General features: G+C 55.6%; 1 protein-coding gene across 2 annotated transcripts; it reads left to right on the top strand.

The window, feature by feature from the left end:
* The first annotated feature begins 1,571 nt into the window (after window positions 1-1,571).
* PPP2R5B (protein phosphatase 2 regulatory subunit B'beta) lies at window positions 1,572-21,058 on the top strand. 2 transcript variants are annotated; one of them, XM_024100276.3, is made up of 14 exons: window positions 1,572-2,430; window positions 3,298-3,995; window positions 10,540-10,736; window positions 11,118-11,219; window positions 11,573-11,665; window positions 12,342-12,472; window positions 13,271-13,330; window positions 13,698-13,806; window positions 15,505-15,558; window positions 15,642-15,692; window positions 16,066-16,185; window positions 16,609-16,736; window positions 17,122-17,223; window positions 17,762-21,058. In XM_024100276.3, the coding sequence occupies exons 2-14, from the start codon at window positions 3,797-3,799 to the stop codon at window positions 17,907-17,909; spliced, it is 1,494 nt and encodes a 497-aa protein (XP_023956044.1). In that variant the 5' UTR covers window positions 1,572-2,430; window positions 3,298-3,796; the 3' UTR covers window positions 17,910-21,058. The 2 variants fall into 2 exon arrangements, with proteins under 2 accessions (XP_023956044.1, XP_065407203.1); XM_065551131.1 differs by having other exon boundaries at window positions 1,572-2,448.
* The last annotated feature ends 240 nt before the right edge of the window (window positions 21,059-21,298 follow it).

Below are 21,298 nucleotides of genomic sequence, written 5' to 3'. Positions count from 1 at the left end.
CTTTAAGAGCAGGCCTGGCCCACCCATTACATCACTAGAGGCAGCCATTACAGATCCAGGAGGTTAGGGCTGGGTTGCAGAGTAAGAAGGAGAAGCAGCAGGATAGGCTAGAGTCCCTGTCATGCACCCTCTGCCTACAACTCCCATGCTGCAAAGGGGCAGGATGCTGATTTAACCAGTTAGTGTGGCATGCTCCTGCAAGCAGCAATAACATAGCCCCTGACAATCAGGTGGCTTATTTTGAAAGGGATTTGGGCTGAACCCCAAAGTTCTGTGGTTGTAATATTTATGCAAATAAATACGGGGAAGGGAGGCATTGTTAGCCATGGTTCCACTAATAACTGTTCCTGAACACCCATCGTGTATCATAACCACTACAAAGGAATAGAGTACATAGCACTCTGCCAGAGCTAGGTGCTCTCCGATGAGGACCTCAAAGCACACAATGAAAATTCATTAGTAAAGGTTTGCCAGCCTCCTGCAAGTGCTATTATCCTCCTTCTACAGAGGGGAGAAACTGAGGCAGTGGCAAAGCCAGGAATATTGAACACCTCTGATCCTACTGTTTGAGACCCTGCTCCACTCCCACAACAATCAACTCGCACTCCTTGCTCTAGCCCACTAGACCGTTCTCCCCTCCCAGTGCCAGGACTAGAACCCCTAGGTCCTCCTGCTCTAACCCACTAAAAAATCCCACTTGCTCCCTCCTGCATTTGAGGTGCAATTTTATCCTGGATGATTTCGAGTTTGTTCTAAAGATGGTAGTGTAGGAGTTCTTGGGGTTGGTGGGTGGACCCCCCCATGAGATGCAGTTGTCCAGCCTCACCAGCTGGGACTGAGACCCCTTTATTCCATCTCTAGTGTCCAGTCTCCCTTGTCATTTATTTTGAAAGCCCCTGTCTGAGTAGCACAGAGGAAATCAGGTTGTAATCATGTCACAGTCAAATGATTAATGCTAATATTCCCAGTGCTGGGGATGGGCGCTCTCCGACTGCAAGGCCAAAACCTCCTTACATGCCTGACTTGAAGCTATCAGAAACTTTGCACACACTCTGTTTGGGGAATGTCCCCATGCAATAGTGTGAGCGGCCTGCGGTGCAAGTGACGCTACAACTATGTGAGGAGCTCTGCCGGCACGTGTGCACAATTCCTCCTGCAACAGGGCAAGCAATTCCTGGAACAACTGAGCGACTCCTAGTGCAAACATGTGAGCAGTTCCCAGTGCAGCTGCACAGCGCCTGGTGCCTCCTGTGCAAATGGGCCCCAGTGGCAGCTGCAGTCATGTCACTTGAGCAACACCCTGGTGCACCAATGTGGGCAATTCCTCGTGGAGGTGCAAAAGGTGTGAGCCGTAGGAGCAACCCCTAGTGCAACTGAGCACTACCTGCTGAGCTCCTCCCAGTCCATCCGGGAGCGCCCTGTGCCTTTAAAACTGGGCCGAGTCCTGCTCTCAGCCCAGCCAATGGCCGCTAGGGGTGACATCATCCTACAGCAATGACGCAGGTTCTATTTTTAAGGGACCAATGGGTTGGCCGGAAGGGCGTCACGTGGCCCTGAGAGGTTACTTAATGTCAGCCTAATGAACGGTGCAGCATCAAAGAGAGGCAGGGGAGGCTGCTGGCTGGGGAGGGGGGGCCTTGCGGGACCAGGGGGTTGGCGCTGCCTGGGCCGGGATCTCATGCACCGAGCTGGGGAGCTGCTGCATCCAAGCCCCTGACCTCGGCCCCAAGCCATCGGCTGCTCCCTGGATCCGCACAGGCCGAGCTGCAGAGAGGCGGGGGAGCTGGTCCATGAGGCTGCAGGCATCCCCGGTGGGGCAGCCCCCAGGAAGAGGAGACGAGCCGCGCGCCTCACCTTAGCTTCCCCACTGCGTTGCGGGGCGGGGGCCTCGGGTTGTTTTTGCAAGCCCCGGTTGAACTTGGTTCTGGGGAGGGTGGGAGGGGGACAAGAAGGGAGGAGGCCTCGGTCTCTGCATTGCAACAAGGGCTTCGCAACGGGGGCTGTTATTTATTTAATTTGCTTGACTGTTTACGAGCTTCCCAGGAGGGCAGAGTGTTGAGGGAGTCATGGTAAGATGAGTCCAGCGTCTCTCCAGAGCCCTGACCCTGCCACCTGAGGAAGGCAGCAGGGAGGGGAGCAGGTGTGGGAGTGACCCCCAGTCTTCCCCCCTACACAGAGATCTCTTGCTTTCAGTGCAACTGGCTGTAGGCTGGGGGATGCAACTTGGTGCAGAATGATCCATCCGCTGCATCGGTGGCTATCTCCCCCCTGTGCTCCCCAAACCTATCGCAGGTGACCCTGTTGGCGATGATTATATGACTGGCGACCCTCCTTTTTCCCCTCCCAGGACACAAATTTCCTCCTTCCTTTCCGACCCTCGGATCCTAGCCACGTCAGAGAGAGACCGGAATCTCCTTCCAGTTTTTTATAGTAGGGTTACATTTTTGGGTGTGTGTGAAATCCTAGATCTGTTACATTTTGGCTTAAATATTGTGGCTTGCCTCTCTCTCCAAAGGGACAGAAGCTGCCTAGATAAAGGGCAGAGGGGATTGAGCTACTTACAGCATCCTTAAGCCATAAGCTTTGCCAGTGAATGGAAGATAGTGTGTGTGTGTGTGTGTGTGTGTGTGTATTATTTATTTGGTGCATGGGTTTGATTTTTTTTTAAAGGGTAAAGTCTTCCATTTAGTTCCCAAAACAAGCTGGGTAGCTGTGGGCACAGTGCTGTAAAAAGCATTTAAATTTCTCTTCCCCATAGTGACAGCAGGGTGGGGAACTGCAGTCTGTGTCATTTTAGCAACTTCCCCCTTTGTAAAGTTTTTGCTGCTTGGATGGGGGTGGCAGGTCAGATTGGTGTGTGCAATTTACTACCTTGCTGCTAAATTCAGGGGTTGGTGTTGCATCATTGCTTTGGCTTGAGGGTGGAGGAAACTGAAAGCAAATGAACTTAGGGAAGTGTCTAGTTTTGGAAGAGATGGTTTACAAATGTGTCTTTTAAAATTCAGTCTTAAATCAGAGAGAGCACAGTCCGGTTGGCATTGAATGCACTAATACTTAGGGGTTTGCAAAAAGGGATAGGGGTTTTGCTGCTAGAATTGCCCCCTAAAATTTATCCTACAGTCACCAAAGTTTGAAGGGAGCTGGTTTCAAATCCTTGTTGGCTTCTGATTCGTCAGGGTCACTACTGGGGGGAGAGGTGTCTGAACTAGGCTGCCTGATTCATTCCCCCTTGGAGACACGTGGGGAAGAGAAACTTGGGATTCAGAGTAAAAACTCTTTGCTTTCCAAATGCACCAGGAACTTACCTTAATCCACGCTTGAGGAACTGCCTGGATTTCAGCCGAACTCGTCCTCTGCATCGGGCTGCCCCTGGAATAAATAGGCGATCCCCCACCCCTACCATTGTAGCCAAGTGGGGGACAGGTGTTTTTGTGGGAGAATACCTCCTGCAATGATTCATGCCAAAGCAGGTGTCTCGTCGGGTCTGAAACTTTGAATGTACCTGTGGACCTAAAGTAAGGCTCCAGGCCTGGAATCCTCTTGGAAATTGGATACTGGACGATCACCCACACCCCGTCCCGGGGTGCGAAGGGAAGCTGTGTTGGATACGTGCTGCCCTCTTGCCATGGGGCGTATGCTGAGGATGCGAGTAGCTTATATTCCTGCCATGTTGGACACCTCTCCAGAGTGCTAACGGGCACTGCTTTACCCAGCATCCTCTTGGCTTAGCCAGAGTGGCCCTGTCTATTGGAGGAGAGGAGCCAAGTAGCTCTGATAGCTGCCCCCACCTGCGAACATGGAGACCAAGCTGCCCCCCGCTGGCACCCCCACCAGCCCCTCATCCCCAGGGATGTCGCCCGTCCCCCCGCCTGATAAAGTGGACGGTTTCTCCCGGCGCTCCCTGCGCCGCTCCCGTCAGCGCCGCTCTCACAGCTCGTCCCAATTCCGGTACCAGAGCAACCAACAGGAGCTGACACCCCTGCCCTTGCTGAAAGGTGAGTGTCACACAAAACTGGTGGGGCTGGGAGTGGGACTCCTGGGTTCTGTCCCAGCTCTGGGAGGGGAGTGGGGTCTAGTTGTTGGAGCAGGGGGTTGGGAGTCCGGAGTCCTGGATTCTCTTAGCTCTGGACAAGTGCCTCCCGTGCCTCAGTTTCCCCATCTCTGAGAGGTGGGGTTTTCTGCCCTATCTGCTTGAGGGACAACACTGATATTTGCACAGGGTTTGTCCCATTCAGCAGGTCAGGGAATGTTCAGTGTGAGCTGAGACTGTCCTTTCCTGTCAGCCCTGCTTAGCCCTGTGTTCCCTTGTCACCCCCACCCTGTCATCCACAGCCAGACATGGGCTTTGAGTGCCTTAGTGTTATCCTGCCCTTGGTGATTCCAAACAGCACCCCATCCCCAGTGTCACCCTGTACAGGGGTCACCTGGGTGCTCTGGAGCTAACTGATCTTGGGCGTTGTTAATGTAGGGTTTTCTTGTATGGTACAGTCTTCTTGGGAGCATCAAGCCTGGCTTTGTTATTGTAGGGTTGTCTGTGAGTGCTGGGCTTTGTAATTGTAGGGTCTCCTGGGAATCCGGGGGCTGCTGCTAACTGTGCTGTAGGTCCTTTAGTGGAGCTAGGCCAGGTTTGTTGGAGGGTCACATGGGAGCTCTGGGCCTGGTTTGTTGTAGGGCTGTGTGGTAGTTCTGGGCTTGTGTTGGTGGCGTTACTTGTCAACGCTGGTTGCAGTTCTCCCCTCCCAGGCTGGTCTGAGCTTGGCTCTGCTGTGATGTGTTCCCGGCCCGCTCCTGCAAAGAGGGAAGTGGCTGGAACCCCTTAGTCACCACACCCCTCCCTCTTGCCTTAGCCCTTCTTGGCCCAGTGACTCAGCCACCCTGCATGGCCCAACAGGCCCCTGGGAAATGAGGCAGCCCCATGAGGACTGGCTTAGAACCAACCACAGGGCGGGGGACTGGTTGCTTAGGGGGCGGGGAATGGGATGTTGGCACCAGTTCCCATCCAGGCCGAGTTACTGGACATCACTGACCTCTGATGCCCATTTGGTTGCCCACAGCATGAGATGAATTTTGCCAGGTCCTAGCCAGGCTCCAAGCAGGACATGTGGCTGCACTGCACAGCCAGTGCAGTTGGAACACAGAGCAGGGCTGAGCTGGGCTGGCCCTATCCTGTTAGTTTCCAGTCTGCAATGGCAGGGGTGTGATGCTGATGCCTTGCTAATGCCTCCCCTAACAGCACTGGCAGCTCCTTGTGCCCTCCATGCCCTTAGTTCAAACCTTCCCGTTCCTTACTTCTTTGGGAGTCTCCAGGCCCTGGCCTGCTAGACAGTCCCAATCACCTTCACATCCCATAGGGGATTCAGACTTGGGAGGAGCCCTGGTATGGAAGCTAGGGATGGAGAGAGGATCTTTTGGGGTCTCGCACCATCGTTCAAGCCCTTAGTGGTGGGCAGGCCCATCTTGGGCAGGGAGGTGTCCCGTAGGGGCAACTGCTCCCTGGTTGTCTAGTGCTTGTTGTGTACAAGCTGTCATGCTGCATCAGACCCATGGGCCCATCTAGTCTGGTCTAGTATCTAGACTTCACTTCCTGAGCTGGGGATAGAACTCTAGAGTCCTAACTTCCAACCCCCCCGCCTCCCCCCCCCCACTCTAACCACGGGACCCCACTCCCCTCTCAGAGCTGGGAATAGAAGCCTGACTCTCAGCTCCCAACCCCCACCCCGCTAGATCCCCTCCCCCCTCAGTACAATGCTGGGTGTTTGCTTGGTTTCTCTAAGTGCCTTTTGGAGCCAGCAGCCAAATTGATGCTGAGTGTCTCCCTGGGAACCTTCCCAGATACCCACTGGCTCTCTCAGTGGCTGGGGGGTGGGGTTATGTGTGTGGGAGCTCAGGGCTGTAATAGAAGGGGGGTTGCAAGTCAGAATGAAGAACGATTTGCAGCTGACATCAGACACCAGTCTGGTATAACTGACCTGGCCATGCGTGTACCTGGGTTTGATTTGCCATGACACTCCTGGGCCCTTCTGAGCCAACTTCAAGCAGGCCGGGGTCAGTGTGCAGCCGGCCTTCGCACCTGGGGCCAGCGAGAGGATCCCCCACGCTGTGGCCAAAGACTCAGTGTCACAACTCGCTGGCGATAGCCCGCTCACCAGATTGGGTGGTGGGCTGAGGGCTTTGCTGCAGATTGGCTTGGCAAGCTCCACATCTGCTAAGAAGCACTGGGCTGGGGTAGCAGGTGGGCTGTGGGTCGGGATAGAGGGACCCCAGCAGAGCTCCAGGCATGTGCGAGCTCAGCTCTGCAATAGCAAGAAGCTCTTTAAGCTGCAGAGATTTAAAAACACAGTGTGGGATTTGGCTTCCCACATGTCTGCCGCCCGAGTTGGGGGATCCCTTGGGTCTTCCACAGATCGTGTCCTCGCCCCCACACTGTGGTCCCTGCCCTGTAAGCTTCTCTCTGTTCAGAGTTGCCTGGAGGCTGGTGCTGCTAGCTGCATAGGGCTGTCACTGGGGGCTTAGGTGAGACCCGGAAGGGAGTGGGACTGAATGGCCTTCCCCTCTAGGGGGCCCTGGTTCAGGTCTGGCCCCAGGGTAGGGGAACTGGCTGGCTCAGGGGTGGGGAATGGGACATGAGGCCTTTCCCCTCCAGGGGCCACCAGCTCTGCTGCAGACTGCTTGGTGGCCTCTGCCTGGAGTGAATTTGTCAAGTCTCAGTCTGGTTCCAAGCTGGGAGGGGAGGCACCCATCCGTCTGCACCTTCAGTGGCTGAGGCCTTGGTGGTGAATTCAGCCTGCCTTCCCTTAGAAACCCCCAGCTCCAGTGTTCAGCATCCCCCAGTGTCTGACTTAAAGATCTCGCCTGTCAATCCCTACCCCCCCCATACCAGCTGTGCCCCTGGTATCTTCCAGGGGTGGGGACAGAGCTCGAGGGCAAGGAGGCACTGGTGGCAGAATTTGGAGGTAAGGGGAGATGTGCTCCATCTGTGTCCAGCCTGGAGGTGCAGGTGAATTTCTGTAGGCCTGTTTTATTGGGTCTCCTGTTTCTCTCCCTGCCCAGAATGGAACATGAGGCACCAGAGCTGCCTGGCAGGGAGGGAGGTGAATGCTGGGGAGGGACAGGACGCTGCCTTGCTTGTTTCTGGGGGAGCAGGAGCTTTCTGCTGAGGCTAGATCATGGGTCCTGGGGAGCCAGGTTCTCTCTTGGCTTCAGGGGACCTTGTCCCAGCTGCGTCTCTGGCTGGGGCTGCCTCCTGTGCTGCTGTCTCCACCTGGAGGCAGGAAATTGCCTGCCTTGGGAGACAGCCCTGGGAGGAATATGGGCATCCTCTCTCCTCCTCCCGCACATCTGGCCTTCTGCTCCTCCCCCCTCCCCTCCCCCACCCCGCTTCCCTGGGCTCTGAATGCTGTTGCTTTCTCTCAGATCTCTGCTGCTGTGGCGACGGGTCCTGTGGGGCTTGCTACCCGCTGGCCTCCCTGAGGAGAGCACCAGGAGTGGGCTTGCTGAGCCAACTCACTGCTGCTCCTCAGTCCTGACCCACGGGCACCCCTGGCTCTGCTGCTGATGCGTCTCAGTCTCAACCTGCAGCACCCTCTACTGTGTCAAACTCAGTGTTCGTCTTTCCTGCCTCAGATGCACCTCCCCTGGCCCAGTGCTTGTCATGAGTGGCCAGTGTCTATATTCACACCCAGGTCCATGGAGGCAAAAGGCCAGTCTTGCAGCAGTGCCTCCCAGTATCCCACCTGCCTAACCAGGACCCCACCCCCCCAGGTCTCCCCACTCTTATCCCAGCCTCATGTGCCCTAGCTGTGCTTCCACGTGTTGCTGGAATACTGAGGGCATCACAGGCAGGGGCTGTGCCAGTCCCAGCTCGGTGGCCACTCGCTGGGGTGGGGGATGCCTGTTCTTGCTGATCAAAGCTGGCGCCAGTGCCATCTCCCCAGAGAGCTGTCAGGGCTGAGTAGCGTCTTGAGTTCAGAGTGGAACCTAGATATGGGGCTGGGGAGGGGCTCTGACATATGGAGAACAAGGGGTGTGGAATCCAAGACCATCGGTTCAGAATTTACTGGGGCTCTGCTAGATTCCCCACCCCATGTCTGCCCCACTATTTTTAGGGAGACTCTATGCTGCGCCAGTGGCTGGGAGGGCTGTAATCTGAGCATTGAGGGAGGTGCACTGGGACGACTTTCCCTGCTGGCCCCAAATGACGATCCATGGGGGTACATTAAGAAAACCAGAGACAGCCCTGGCAGTTTTATTGCAGGGTCCCTGGCTGTCTTGGTGCTCCCTGCTGCACACCAGGTCTGGGTGGCTGTCGGGGCAGGTTGAGTGGGGTCTAGTGGTTAGAGCGCTAGGACTCCAGGGTTCTATTTCTGGCTGTGCCACTGACCACAAGCAAGTCTCTTCCCCTCTCTGTGCCTCAGTTTCTCCCTCCCATCCTGTACTTTTTGAGTGAGATCTTCAGGGCAGGGACTGTCTTTTGAAAGTGTCTGTTCAGTGCCCAGCATGACAGGCCCCTGATCTTGGAGGGGTTGGGGTTCTCTGCAGTGCTATCGTCATACCCATAATTATTCTGGTTCTTGGTCCGTTGGATTATCTGATTCCCTAATGAGGATGCCACACAAAATACTGGACTGGCACTCAGGACACTTGGGTTCTATTCCTGGCTTTACCACTGGCCTCCTGGGTGACTTTGGATGAGTCCCTTCCCTGCTCTGTGCCTCAGTCTCCCCATCTGTAAAATGGAGATAATGATGCTGACCTCCTTTGTAAAGTGCTTTGAGATCTATGGGTGAAAAGTGCTAGATAAGAGCTGGGGATTATTACCCTGTCTCCCTCAGCAGGAATCTGAACTGGTTTGCTTTTCAAGGCCCTTTGAGCATCTAAGGAGTCGTCCCTGGTTTAATCTGTGGGTTCACACAGGTATAAATCCCAGCTCAAGTAGACATACACGGGCTAGTTCTGCTTGAGCAAGAGCCTAAAAATAGCAGCATGGCTGCAGTGGCTTGGGCTTGCTGCCCTAGTACATGGAGGGCAGTATTGTAGCATGTCAGGGAGTTGGGCAGCATTGTACTCGCTTGGCTAGTCCAGGCTGCCACCGCGGTCGCACTGATATCTTGCTAGCTCAAGCTCTGTCTACCTGAGCTGGGGAGCTGCTGGATAGATGTGCCCTGTGTCACAGCTCCTCCAAGAAAGTCACTAATGGTGTCTAGAAATGGAGTCTGCGTCCCATCCTGAGGTGACGTGTTCCCAGTCAGTATGGGGATAGTTGAAACCCCTCCCCCCCATTATTATTGGGTTTTCTATTTTTGTTTGCCTCTTTAATCTGCCTGAGAATTTCACCATCACGGTCACCATTCTGGTCAGTGGGGTCGGCAGTATATTCCTACTGCTATACTCTTATTATTCAGCATGGAAATTTTATCCCTAGAGATTCTGTGGGACAGTTTGATTAATTTAAGTTTTGTACTATACGTCTATCACCTATAGTGCCACTCCTCCACCAGCACAACCTACTGACATTCCTGTATATTTCCCGGTTCCTACCGTGTCCCGTTGATTATCACCAGTTCACAAAGTTTCTGTGATGCCTATTGTATCAATATCGTCATTCAATACAAGGCACTCAAGTTCATCCCTTCTGGCCTTAGAATCTGTGACTCTGAATCACCACAAAACCCAGTGTGGAACTTCTTCACTGGCATTAAACAGGGCTTGGATTGTTAATTATTTGCATCGTAGTAGCGCCTAGGAACCCTAGTCATGGACTATGACCCCATTGCATTGAGTGCTGTACAGACACAGAGCAAAGACTGTCCCTGGTGTAACGTAACATCGGAAGGGATCAGCTTGATGTGAATGGACCTTTCATGCCAAAGGGATTTGCTGACAGGGAGACACCCCTGGGGAGAGCTCCCTAGAGCAGGGACTGTGGGGATTCTCTGCATCCCCCCCAGCACAGTGAATTGGCTTGGGGTTTATCGTCTCTTTGGCTGTTCTCCCAGGGTTAGGGCTTGGGGCTAAGCCCCCTCACCCATCCACCTAGGATTGAACCACTTCATGCTGGGGGCTGATGTTTGCTCAGTGCTGACTCCCCTTTCCCTAGATGTGGCAGTGCTGAACCCCCCCCCCCCGTGGGAAATTGTACCACTTCATGCTGGTGGCATGCTCAGTGTTGCACCCCAACCATGTGGGAATGTACCATTTTATGCTGGGGAGGATGCAGTCCATGTGGGATTGTACCCCTTTACACTAAGGGTGCATGCTTGGTTCTGAACCCCCAGCCCACAGTGGATTGTACCACTGTCTGGCGAGGTGATGTGGTGTTGGGGCCAAGCCACCAGACCCACATGGGATTGTACCACTTTGTGTGTGTGTGTGTGTGGGGGGGGGGGGGGGTCAGTGTCAGGCTGAGTGGAAGTCCATGTGGGATTGTACCATTTTCCCATGGGGGGGATTCATCGTCAGGGCTAAACCTCCAATCCATGTGTGGGTTTGTACCACTTTGCGGCGGGGGGTATCCTTGGTGCTGATGCCCCCTTTCCCCAGATGTGGCGGTGGCGGAGCTGCATGAGCTGCTGTGCAAGAAGCTCCAGCAGTGCTGTGTGCTCTTCGACTTTCTGGACTGCGTGGCCGACCTCAAGGGCAAGGAGATCAAGCGGGCGGCGCTCAACGAGCTGGTGGAGTGCGTGGCCACCAACCGCGGCGTCCTCATCGAGCCCGTCTACCCCGAGATCATCAAGATGGTGAGGGAGCAGGGCAGGGTGCCAGGAGGGAAATGGGGTCTGATGGGGTAGAGTGGGGCCTAGGAGCCAGGAGTCCTGGCTCCAGAACCCAGCTCTAGGGTCGGGGTCTAGTGGGTTAGAGCAGGGATGGGGTTGGGAGCCAGGATTCCTGGGTTCTGTTCCCAGCTTTGGGAGGGTAGAGGGGTCTAGTGGGTTAGAGTAGGGGCAGGACTGGGAGCCAGAATTCCTGGGTTCTGTGCCTTTTTCCATTGCCTCTGAGTATTCTGGGTGGATTCTGACTCCAGTGGAGAATGGGGGCTGGATTGGGGTGTGAGGGCTGGGGATAGTGGTATGGGGGGTTCCCCAGGCCCAACTGACACCCCCCCCTTCTAATCATGCCAGATCTCAGTCAACATCTTCCGGACTCTCCCACCCACTGAGAACCCTGAGTTTGACCCTGAAGAGGACGAGCCCAACCTGGAGCCCTCCTGGCCCCATCTCCAGGTGAGACACCCTCAGGGAGTGTGTGGTGGGAGGGCAGGGGTCCAGTGCCACTGGGGGCTGTGGGATTCGATCCCGCTGCCCAGAGAGGCAGCAGGATATAGTCACAGTTGGGACCCCCGCCCAGAGTTGGCAGCACTCCCATCCAGTTGGCTGCAGGGCAAGGGTTGCGGGAGGGATATGATTTCTAGTTCTGCTCCTGGGCGGGACTCCCTGCCATTCTTAAGGAGGGTGCGTATTTCTGGGCAATGGAGCAGGGCTATGCCACAGAGTTGGGTGGCAAAGTGCTAGGATGAAAATACTGTCTGGTGGGGAGCCACCATGCATCCAGCAGTGGTCTCAATTCTCTCACTCAGCTGGTCTACGAGTTCTTCCTTCGCTTCCTGGAAAGCCCTGACTTCCAGCCCTCTGTGGCCAAGCGCTACGTCGACCAGAAATTCGTGCTGCTGGTGAGTGGTGCCTGGGAAAGTAGCTGAATGGGGGGAGGGGGGGGCTGAGGAATATTCGGGGAGTGGATGAGGGGCTGCTACTGTTGGGGTCTGTTGCAGCATGAGGAGTCAGTGGGGTTGGGGTAATGGCTGCTTTGATTCCCCTCCCTTGATCTACATTCAATGGGGCTCTTGGCCTGGGTGGTGGGAGCCTGGTTCCTAGCTGGAGTGCAGCAAGTTTGCTGGCTCTTGGCCTGACTGGGCCCCAAACCTCCACGATAGGGTGCGTTGGCTGGCAGCAGAGAAACCCTCCAGGACTGGACAGGTCCACTGGGAGCAGTACACCCTGAGGTGGGTGCCTGGGGTGACAGGGGCTTCACCCATTGCAGCCAATCCTGGGCTGGGGAAGCAGGCAGGAGTCCCAGAGCATGGGTGGGTGGACATGCTTAGAGCAGTTCTGGGATCTGGGTCGGACCCGCACCTGCTGGGGACAAACTAGTCATTGCACCTAGTGTCTGGGGTGGGGGAGGATGGGTCATTTGTGGGATACCAGGGTTGGGGGTGTGCGGGGGGGGATGAGAGCTATCTCCCTCAAGGGATATTCAGGCTGGATCGTAGTACTGGGTGTTGGGATGAAGGTTGGCAGTGGGGGGCAGGTTTCAAGATCATCTGTGTGACCCTCTCTGCTGCCCCCCAGCTGCTGGAGCTGTTTGACAGTGAGGACCCGCGGGAGCGGGAGTACCTCAAGACCATCCTGCACCGGGTCTATGGCAAGTTCTTGGGGCTGCGTGCCTACATCCGCAAGCAGTGCAACAACATCTTCCTCCGGTGAGCCCCCCAGGCAGCGTGGAGCCTGCTATGGGGCAGAGGTCCCCTTCAAGCCAGTCTCAAACCAGGCGCCCTGACCTAACCAAGGAGCATGGGCTGCCATGGCTCTCCAGGAAGTCCCTCCTGGAGGGCGTGGGACTTCCTGGGGATGATTATTTGTGGTCAGGGTTGGGATTCCCTGGGCATCACGCCTCCTTGGGGGGCAGGAGGGTGGGACTTCCTGGAAGTATGTCCGCAAAGCAGAAAGCCCCCCCAATCCCCTTCTGGTTGGCAGGTGCTTGAGTTGTGTCCTCTGGTCTCAGAGATGGGGCAGGGCCCTGAATTCCACCAGTTACCCAGGTCTCCCCCTGCCCTATGGGGGATGATGTGCCCTGAAGGGGCTCTGCCCCATATGCCCAGTATGTGGGGTGAGGCTGGGGAAATTCCCCCCCCCCTAAATTTGACCATGGGGTTGGGGTGACCAGTAGAGGGTTACTGTGACTTGGAGTGCCCATCAGGGAGCAGTGTACTGCCCAGGCTTCCTGGGAGTGTTCTCCAGTTGCTCTGGGCTGAAGCTGGTGCTGAAGCCATGGGGGAAGCATTAGCCTACCCACAGCAGCCACCCCTAGACCCCCCCCCATTCCCTCCAGAATTCACAGCACCTGTTTCCTCCCCACCACGCTGCTGGACAGGGCTGGCTCCCTCCTCACCACGTATGAGGACCCAAGGGGAGCATGCTCCAGTGGGGAGTTGGGGGTTAGTAAAGAGGCATTGGAGGCATTTTCATCTCTTACCTCTCTCCTCTCCCCTCCCCCCCAGGTTTATCTACGAGACAGAGCATTTCAATGGTGTGGCCGAGCTACTGGAAATCCTGGGCAGGTAATGGTTGCACATGGGGACAGGTATGCGCGGGGGGTAGAACGACATCCAGCCTTACAGGCCCATGGTCTGTTTTCTGGGATTCAGTAGAGGGTGCCCCATAAGGATTCAGCCCTCCCCAGGGGGCATCCCCCACCAGTAACCATAGAGTAGCCACCAGGGCACCTTGTACCCTGCCCCCCGGAGGCTGCTGAGATCTAGAGCTCCCTGGCCCCCATCCTACCACACCCCACAGCTTATCCCATCCCACTCCCAGATGGAGCCAGCACAGCTCCAGCCTCTGGTCAGTTGCCGGATCCTGATTTCCGTCCTCCCAGTTGTGTGTATGTTTGTGTCACTACCTGTCCCTCCTCCCTTTAACGTGCAGCATCATCAATGGCTTCGCCCTGCCCCTGAAGACGGAGCACAAGCACTTCCTGGTGCGGGTGCTGATCCCGCTGCACTCGGTCAAATCCCTCTCCATCTTCCATGCCCAGGTAAGTGCCACCCCCCTTCTGGGAGTGGCCCTGAACTCTGACCTTTTACCTCCAGGGCAGATAAGGGGTCACCTCCGGGCTGTGAGCTGCAGGAGCCTGCTCCTGAAATTGTGCAAGGAATAAGTGATCCCCAGGGAAGGGGCTGGTTCAAGGGGACTGGGAATGGGATACAGGGCCTTTCCCCTGTTAGAGGGTCTGGCTCTCATCTGGGAGATTGAAGAGTGGCCTAGCGCAGCAGCAATGTGGAGGACCCCTGTGCCGTTCTGCCCAGGTCAGCGCTGCTTTTAGCCCCTCTGAGATTTGATTTCCCCTGCCCACTCTACACCCCCTGCAGTTCGAGGCATTGGAAGTTGCCTCACTACTTCCCCCTTGTGGCTGCCTTATGTCATAGCAGCACTGTGGGCCAAAGCTGGGACAGTGTCAGTTATGGATAGGGCCCTACCAAAATCATGGTCAATTTCACACTCATAGGATTTAAAAAACCATAAATTTCCTGATTTCATCGATTTAAATCTGAAATTTCAGTGTTGTCATTGTAGGGGTCCTGACACAAAAAGGAGTTGGGGGGAGGGGAGGTCGCAAGGTTATTGGGGACGGGGCGGGGGAAGGTTGTGGTACTGCTACCCTTACTTCTGTGCTGCTGCTGGCGGTGGTGCTGCCTTCAGAGTGGGCAGCTGGAGAAAGGTGGCTGCTGGCTGAGTTCCCAGCTCTGATCAGCAGTACAGAAGTAGGGATGCCAGGTATGGTATTAAGTATCGGAGGGGCAGCCGTGTTAGTCTGAATCTGTAAAAAGCAACAGAGGGTCCTGTGGCACCTTAGAGACTAACAGAAGTACTGGGAGCATAAGCTTTCGTGGGTAAGAACCTCACTTCTTCAGATGCATCTGAAGAAGTGAGGTTCTTACCCACGAAAGCTTATGCTCCCAGTACTTCTGTTAGTCTCTAAGGTGCCACAGGACCCTCTGTTGCTTTTTACAGGTATGGTATTGCCATCCTTACCTCTGCGCTGCTGCCTGCAGAGCTGGGCCCTCTGTCAGCAGCCGCCACTCTCTGGCCACCCAACTCTGAAGGCAGCAGCACAGAAATAAGGGTGGCATGGTATGGTATTGCCACCCTTACTTCTGCACTGCTGCTGGCGGGGCACTGCCTTCAGAGCTGGGCGCCTGGCCAACAGCCATTGCTCTCTGGCCACCCAGCTCTGAAGGCAGTGGAGAAGTAAGGGTGGCAATACCATGACACCCCCCTTAAATAATTTTGCAACTCCGCCCCTGCCCCCGCAAACCCCTTTTGGGTCAGGACCCCCAATTTGAGAAACACTGGTCTCCCCCATGAAATCTGTATAGTACAGGGTAAAAGCACACACAAGATCAGATTTCATGGTCCGTGATGTGTTTTTCATGGCTGTGAATTTGGAAGGGCCTTAGTCATGGACCCTGCTGATGGGAATCTGACCTCTTGGGGGAGGGGGTGGGGGAAATCTGCAGGTTGGGAGGGATCTCTGCGTCTGGTGCTGCACATGGGATGGGCATGGGGAGCAGACCCCCTGGGTTCTGGGGAGGTATCTAGGTGGTGGGGGCGTCTCAGATGCTTCTGCTGCCTGCTGATGGGATCTGAGCTCAATGGGCTAGGGAGGAATCTAGGGGGTGGGGACCAGTGCAGGGGATCCCTGTCTCTGATGCTGCCCCACTTCCCCTTGCAGCTGGCGTACTGTGTGGTGCAATTCCTGGAGAAAGATGCCACCCTGACAGAGCATGTAAGTGCAGCCCCATGGTGGGGGATGGGATCCAGGGCCCAATGGCTCTCCCCTCTAATCCTTCCATGTCCCTCTTCCCTCAGGTGATCCGGGGACTGCTGAAATACTGGCCGAAGACCTGCACTCAGAAAGAGGTGGGGCTGGGGTTGGGCGGGGGGCCTGCTAGCTGGGCAACAGGCTGACATCGGGACCTGGAGGCTAGGGTTGTGGGGAGGGGCATTGGTGCGGGGCATCTGTGCACTGCATAGGGGCCTAGAGGGATGCGGGGAGTGAAAGACTTGATAGCACTGGATGGGGTAAAGAATGGGTATTGGGGGATTTGGGGGCAAGCACAGGAGGAGGGCATTGTTTTGGGGACACTTGTTGGGTGTGGGGAGACATGGTATGTGGGGATCAGGGAGCACTGGGGAGCACACAGGCTGGGGTGTGACCTGGGTGGGGAATCGAGGGTGCCTCTCCTAGCCCTGTAGCTCACAAGGGGAGCTCTGCCTCTCCCCACCTCCGCAGGTGATGTTCCTGGGGGAGATTGAGGAGATCCTGGATGTGATTGAGCCCTCACAGTTTGTCAAGGTGCAGGAGCCGCTCTTCAAACAAATTGCACGCTGCATCTCCAGCCCCCACTTCCAGGTGTGTGCAGTCTGGGGGGGTGGGGCCTAGACTCCTCATGAGTCTGGGGCTTCCCCCATCAGGGCTCTAGGGCACCAAGGGTCACTGCCCCAAATTAGGGGCTGGGGAGGGGGGTCCCATTCCCCCTTCAAGGGGGTCCAGACTCAGCCAAGCTGGGGTTCCTTGAGTCTGGGCTGGTCCTGAATCTTGGGTCCCCCACCCCAGTTTGGGGGCTGAGGGGGTCAGGGCTCCCTCCTCCAGGTTGTTGGTGCTGAGGCATCCTTTCCTCAGGCCTGGAGTGTAGTCAAGACCCCTGCGGATGGGAATCAGACTCCCAAAGGGCAGCCACCAGCACTGACCTCAGGTGGTGGGGGAGATGAGTGGGGGTGGCAGGGTGCAGGGCTGGGCAGCCCCCAGCACTCACCCTGTCTCCCTTGTACCCAGGTGGCAGAGCGGGCTCTGTACTTCTGGAACAACGAATATATCCTGAGTCTGATTGAGGACAATTGCCATACGGTGCTGCCTGCCATCTTCGGCACCCTCTATCGAGTCTCCAAGGAGCACTGGAACCAGTGAGTGTGTATGAGGGACGTGTCTCATCTGCCTGCCCCCTTTAGCCCCTGCAGGGCTCCAGGCACTGGGGATCCCTCCCCTAGGGTCTTGCTATTCCCCACAACCCCTCCCCTGCTGTGTAAGGAGCACAGGGTGCTTGCGGGGTGTGTGTGTGTGAAGTGCATTGGGGAACTGGGGTGAGGAGCCTGGGCAGGGGGCTGTGGGGTGGGCATGTTGGCAAACCCCATGATGCTTTGCAGGGCTATGGGGGGTGAGCATTGTGGCAAGCGCCAGGATGCCTTATGGGCAGAGGTGGGTGGGTTCCCTGGGGCAGGGAATCCAACATAGGGCTGGCAGCTGAAGCCAGTCAGGGTCTCACCTCTCCTCCCTCCCCTGTGCCTACAGGACAATAGTCTCCCTGGTCTACAACGTGCTCAAGACCTTCATGGAGATGAATGGGAAACTCTTTGATGAACTCACAGCCTCCTACAAGGTGGAGAAGCAGCAGTGAGTGGGGGGTCAGGTGTTGGAGGGAATGTGGGGCATCCAGATGTTGGAGTGGGGGCCAGTCTCCTCCCCCCATGTCCTTAGGGCCATGCAGGAGTCCCTGGAGGATTCTCGGAGAGGTGGGCACTGCTGCCCAGTCATGTGACCTGCGGCCTGGCATTCCATAGGCCATACCTGTCTCTTAGCCCTTGCACAGGGTTGGGCTGGGAGCTGGGGAGTGAGGAGCCCCTGGCTAGTTTGGAGTAAGCGCCCCCAGCAGTGTGCAGAAGTGGGAGGCCAGAGGATGCTGCCGAGCTATTGTCCCCGCACAATGCCCTTGGGTGGTGCTCACCTCATCTTGGCCTGGGTTTCCTGGGGGCATGCCCCATCCCCCACAATGCCCTGGGGCAGCTCTGAGGTCATCTTGGCCTGGGTTTCCCAATGGCTTCTCCAGAGCCCCTGTGAGGGCGTTTGACTGCAGGTACTGCCTTGGGTTATTGGCGAGGGGCCAAGTTGCGTGCCGCCTTCCCCCCCTCACTCTGCTACCCCGTCTCTGCAGGGAGCTGAAGAAGGAAAAAGAGCGCCAGGAGCTCTGGAAGCAGCTGGACGAGCTGCAGCTGAAGAAGCTGCAGGGTCTGGAGGAGGCGCAAATGAACCGGCTCAATCTCCAGCACAGCCTGGGCTTGCAGAGTGGCAACAAGAGTTAGAGAGGTGCCCAGCCGGCCGCCAGCCCCTCCCCTGCCCAGCCTGTGCCAAACCAGAGCCGGCCCCTCCGTGCTGCAGGAGCCCACGGCCCTCCAGCCATCGCCATCCCCATCCCACCAGGGACACGGATCCAAAACAGGACTGGAGGGGGGCACCCCTGCCTCAGCAATTGCACCCCTCTTGGGCTGGCACTTCTCCCCATCGCATCTCCATGGTGTACACTTAACACATCACCCCACGTGACCTCTGTGGGTCCTAGCTGGCACAGGGGCATGTTTTTTGGGGTAGCCCCAGTGCCCCCCATTCCCTGGGGGTGCAGGGTCCAGCCTCAGCCCCATGCCAAAGGGGCAGGGCCAGGCTACGTCTTGGGGTAGGAGCAGGATAGGGATGCAATAGGCTGCAGGGGCGCAGGACCTCTAGTGAAGGGGTCCCCAGGGCTGCTGGGGGCAGGGTGAGTTGCTGGTGATTCCTGCCTTGGCAATCAGCCTGTCTCAGCTGTTCTGGTCCAGGGAGCCACCTCTATTTGACATATGGGATAGAACAAGGGGTTAGATGGGGGACCCAGCTTAGCTCTCCCCAGTGCAAACTGAACCCCCTGCCACACTGCAGTGGGTTGTGGCTGGCTCTGCTGTAGGGGCCGGATAGGGGGGCCCCTGTGTTTCTTAAAGCAATAGACCCTCTTGTTTCAACCTAGGGCTCCTAATGTAAGAGGGGAGGGAGTAGAGCCCCTTATGAGAGGCCGGGAGTTCAGTTCCTGCCCCCCTCCCCCTCTGTGGGATGGGTGTTATGCTAGTACGAATGGGCAGGGTCTGCTCATGAGCCTGGAGGTGGTGAGACTGAGCTGCTGTGATGGGAAGGACTCTGAAAAAGAGATCAGCTGAGCCTTGCATTGATCCTCCTCCATCTGTCCCCTTGGCTCATTACTGCAGCCCCTGGGGCACATCCATCCCTCAGCCCTGGAGCCTGCTCCCCAAAACTTGGCAATTAGCTTGGTGGGGCACTCTCTGAGCTCCCCCTATTCATCAGTGCACCCCACTTCACTCCCCTACAGAAACAGCTTGGGGGAGATCTCCCACATACATTGGGGCACCCCACAATCCTGATCCCATACATCAGTGCACCCCACAATCCTTCCCCTATCTCCACCCCCATCTCAGTCTCCTGCACAAACAGCATGGGGAAGATCCCCCCTCTCCTATATATCTGTGCACAATCCTGACTCCCCTGCACAAACATACTTTGGGGAGACTCCCCTGTTGTACCCCCACACACACCCCAGTGGAATCCAGGCTTCTATGGGATCCTGTTTTCTCCCCCCACCCTCCATTGCTGCTCCAACAGTCAAATGTATCTCCCCTAACATGAATGCCCCGATAGCAGAGATGTTCAAGGGGGCTGTGTAGTGCCCTCAGGTACAGGACCAGCAGCCATGGATGTGACAGCTCAGAGAACAGAAGGGATTGTTAGTGGGGAGGCAGGAGTGGAGGGCCTGTCGTCAGCCACTAATTTTTTTTGGACACTGCTAAGGGACAGAGAGGGAAGCAGCTGGGGAACTGGACCTGGGGTCCATGGGTATGTGTGGGGGGAGTCCCCCTCCCTGGAGATGGGTGGTGGTGCAGAAAGGCAAGGAAGAGAACAGCTTTATAGCCCTGCAAGGTTAATACCAATCTCCCCTGCCTCTTCCCCGCAATCCTCTTGGTTCAGCTCTTGGGGTACATTCCTTCTTGCCATGACCCCTCCTCCCAGCAGTTGTCAGCTGCTACTGTCACTTTAAAAGTTTGCTTCCTCCCTTTTCCATTTCTGTTGGAAACAGTGGGTCAGTCTATTCAAAACAGTCTCTCTCTCTCTCTTCCTCCCCCCCCCCCCCCGATGGTGCACTCTATCCTGCAACATTCCCCCAGATGGTAGAGTCCGTATACCCCCTCCCTGTTTAGATGGTATGGTCCATTCTGCTTCTTCCCCTTAGGGAATGATCAAGTTGAACCATTTTCCAGCTTGGAGCCTTAATAGACTGTACCATCTGGGGAAATAAAGAGACGAGGCTGAAGATTACTATTTGATGTGGTCTTTGAGTGGATTGTACCATCTGGAATTAATTGTTGCATATTTGGGGCTAAAGAGGGAGGGGTCTGCATAGGTACCGCCATACGGAAGGGGGAGAAGGGTGTTGAATAGTCTGTACCATTTAGAAGGGCTGAATAGGCTGTGTTATCTCAGGAGATGGGGGAGGGATTTAGAACTGTTCCATTCTGGGAGCAGGGGGAATTGTATAGACTAGCATTGCTGGGTTGGGGAAGTTAAACTTGACTGTTCCAACTCTAGCAATCGGGAGGAGGGGGTGGGAAATAGACTGTATGGTCACAGGGCGAGGGAGGTTGGACTTGGCATTCCAGCTCTGGGAAAGGGATGAGTGCATAGTTTCTATTATATTAAAGGGGGTGAGCTGGATGGAACCTGCCATTGCTGGAGGGGGGGGGGGCAGTTGACTGCCATTTGGCTGGGTGCATGGCAATGTATCTCATGGGTGGGAAGGAAGGGCCTGAATAGACCATGCCATTTGAAGGGGGTGTTGAATAGACTTACCATCTTGGGGCATGGGGGTTGAAAAATGCTCCATTTCTAGTTGCGCTGAGCCCATGCTCTTGCATCTCCACTGTCTTCATTTTCTTCCCATCTTCGAGTGCCGGCGCTGGCCAAAAGGCATCCCGGGTATCACATCGTGCCCTCAATACTAGGCATGACTTAAAATATTTTACAGTTCCCTGGGGGTTTTGTTATTTTTTTAATTACTATTTTATTGGTGGGAGTAGTGGGATATTTTTAATTTAAACCTTAATTTATTTGTAGCAACTCACGCCATACGGTGACTGTAGTAACCGGGTGCACAATTGTTGTCTCTTAGATACAGCGGCGACGTAGTTACCGTTAGAGGAATTGGGGTTGGGGATGGACACCAGGGGTTATTTTTGAGGGAGGAGGAATTTGGGGGAAGGGGTTGAGTAAAAAAACAATAAATTAAATGACTATATTTAAAATAATTTGGTTTAAAGCTGCCCTCCCTCTTCCTCTCTCTCTCTTCTCTCCCCCCCCCCCCCCCTTATTTTCGTTTGCTGGATAAGTCTGTATTCAATAAAGAGATACTTTCATGTCACTGGGTTGTGCAGATTCCATTCACAAAGTGTTAGGCTGTGAAGGTGGGAGAAAGGGCATGTAGATGCGGGCTGCGAGTCAGAACACCTGGGTTCTTTTCACAGTCACTGATTTGTTCTGTGACTTTGGGCAGGTTGCAGATTACTGGGTTGTTCTATTGGTATGTAAAATGCACTCACCACAGCTGGTGGCAGAGTTAAGTGCTGGACTGCAGTAGATGAGGGCAAAGTATTAACTCATT

The sequence above is a fragment of the Chrysemys picta genome, chromosome 7 (assembly GCF_011386835.1).
Source record: "Chrysemys picta bellii isolate R12L10 chromosome 7, ASM1138683v2, whole genome shotgun sequence".
Taxonomy (NCBI): Eukaryota; Metazoa; Chordata; order Testudines; family Emydidae; genus Chrysemys; species Chrysemys picta.
Note: the sequence above shows the minus strand (reverse complement) of the source record. Positions and strands in the feature narration are given on the sequence as shown.

Excerpts from the sequence above, each read along its gene's own strand:
- PPP2R5B (XM_024100276.3), top strand. The coding sequence starts at position 3,797 with ATGGAGACCAAGCTGCCCCCCGCTGGCACCCCCACCAGCCCCTCATCC. Across the intron at positions 13,807-15,504 it reads TCTCCATCTTCCATGCCCAG|CTGGCGTACTGTGTGGTGCA; the intron begins GTAAGTGCCACC and ends TTCCCCTTGCAG. Across the intron at positions 16,186-16,608 it reads TCTCCAGCCCCCACTTCCAG|GTGGCAGAGCGGGCTCTGTA; the intron begins GTGTGTGCAGTC and ends CCTTGTACCCAG.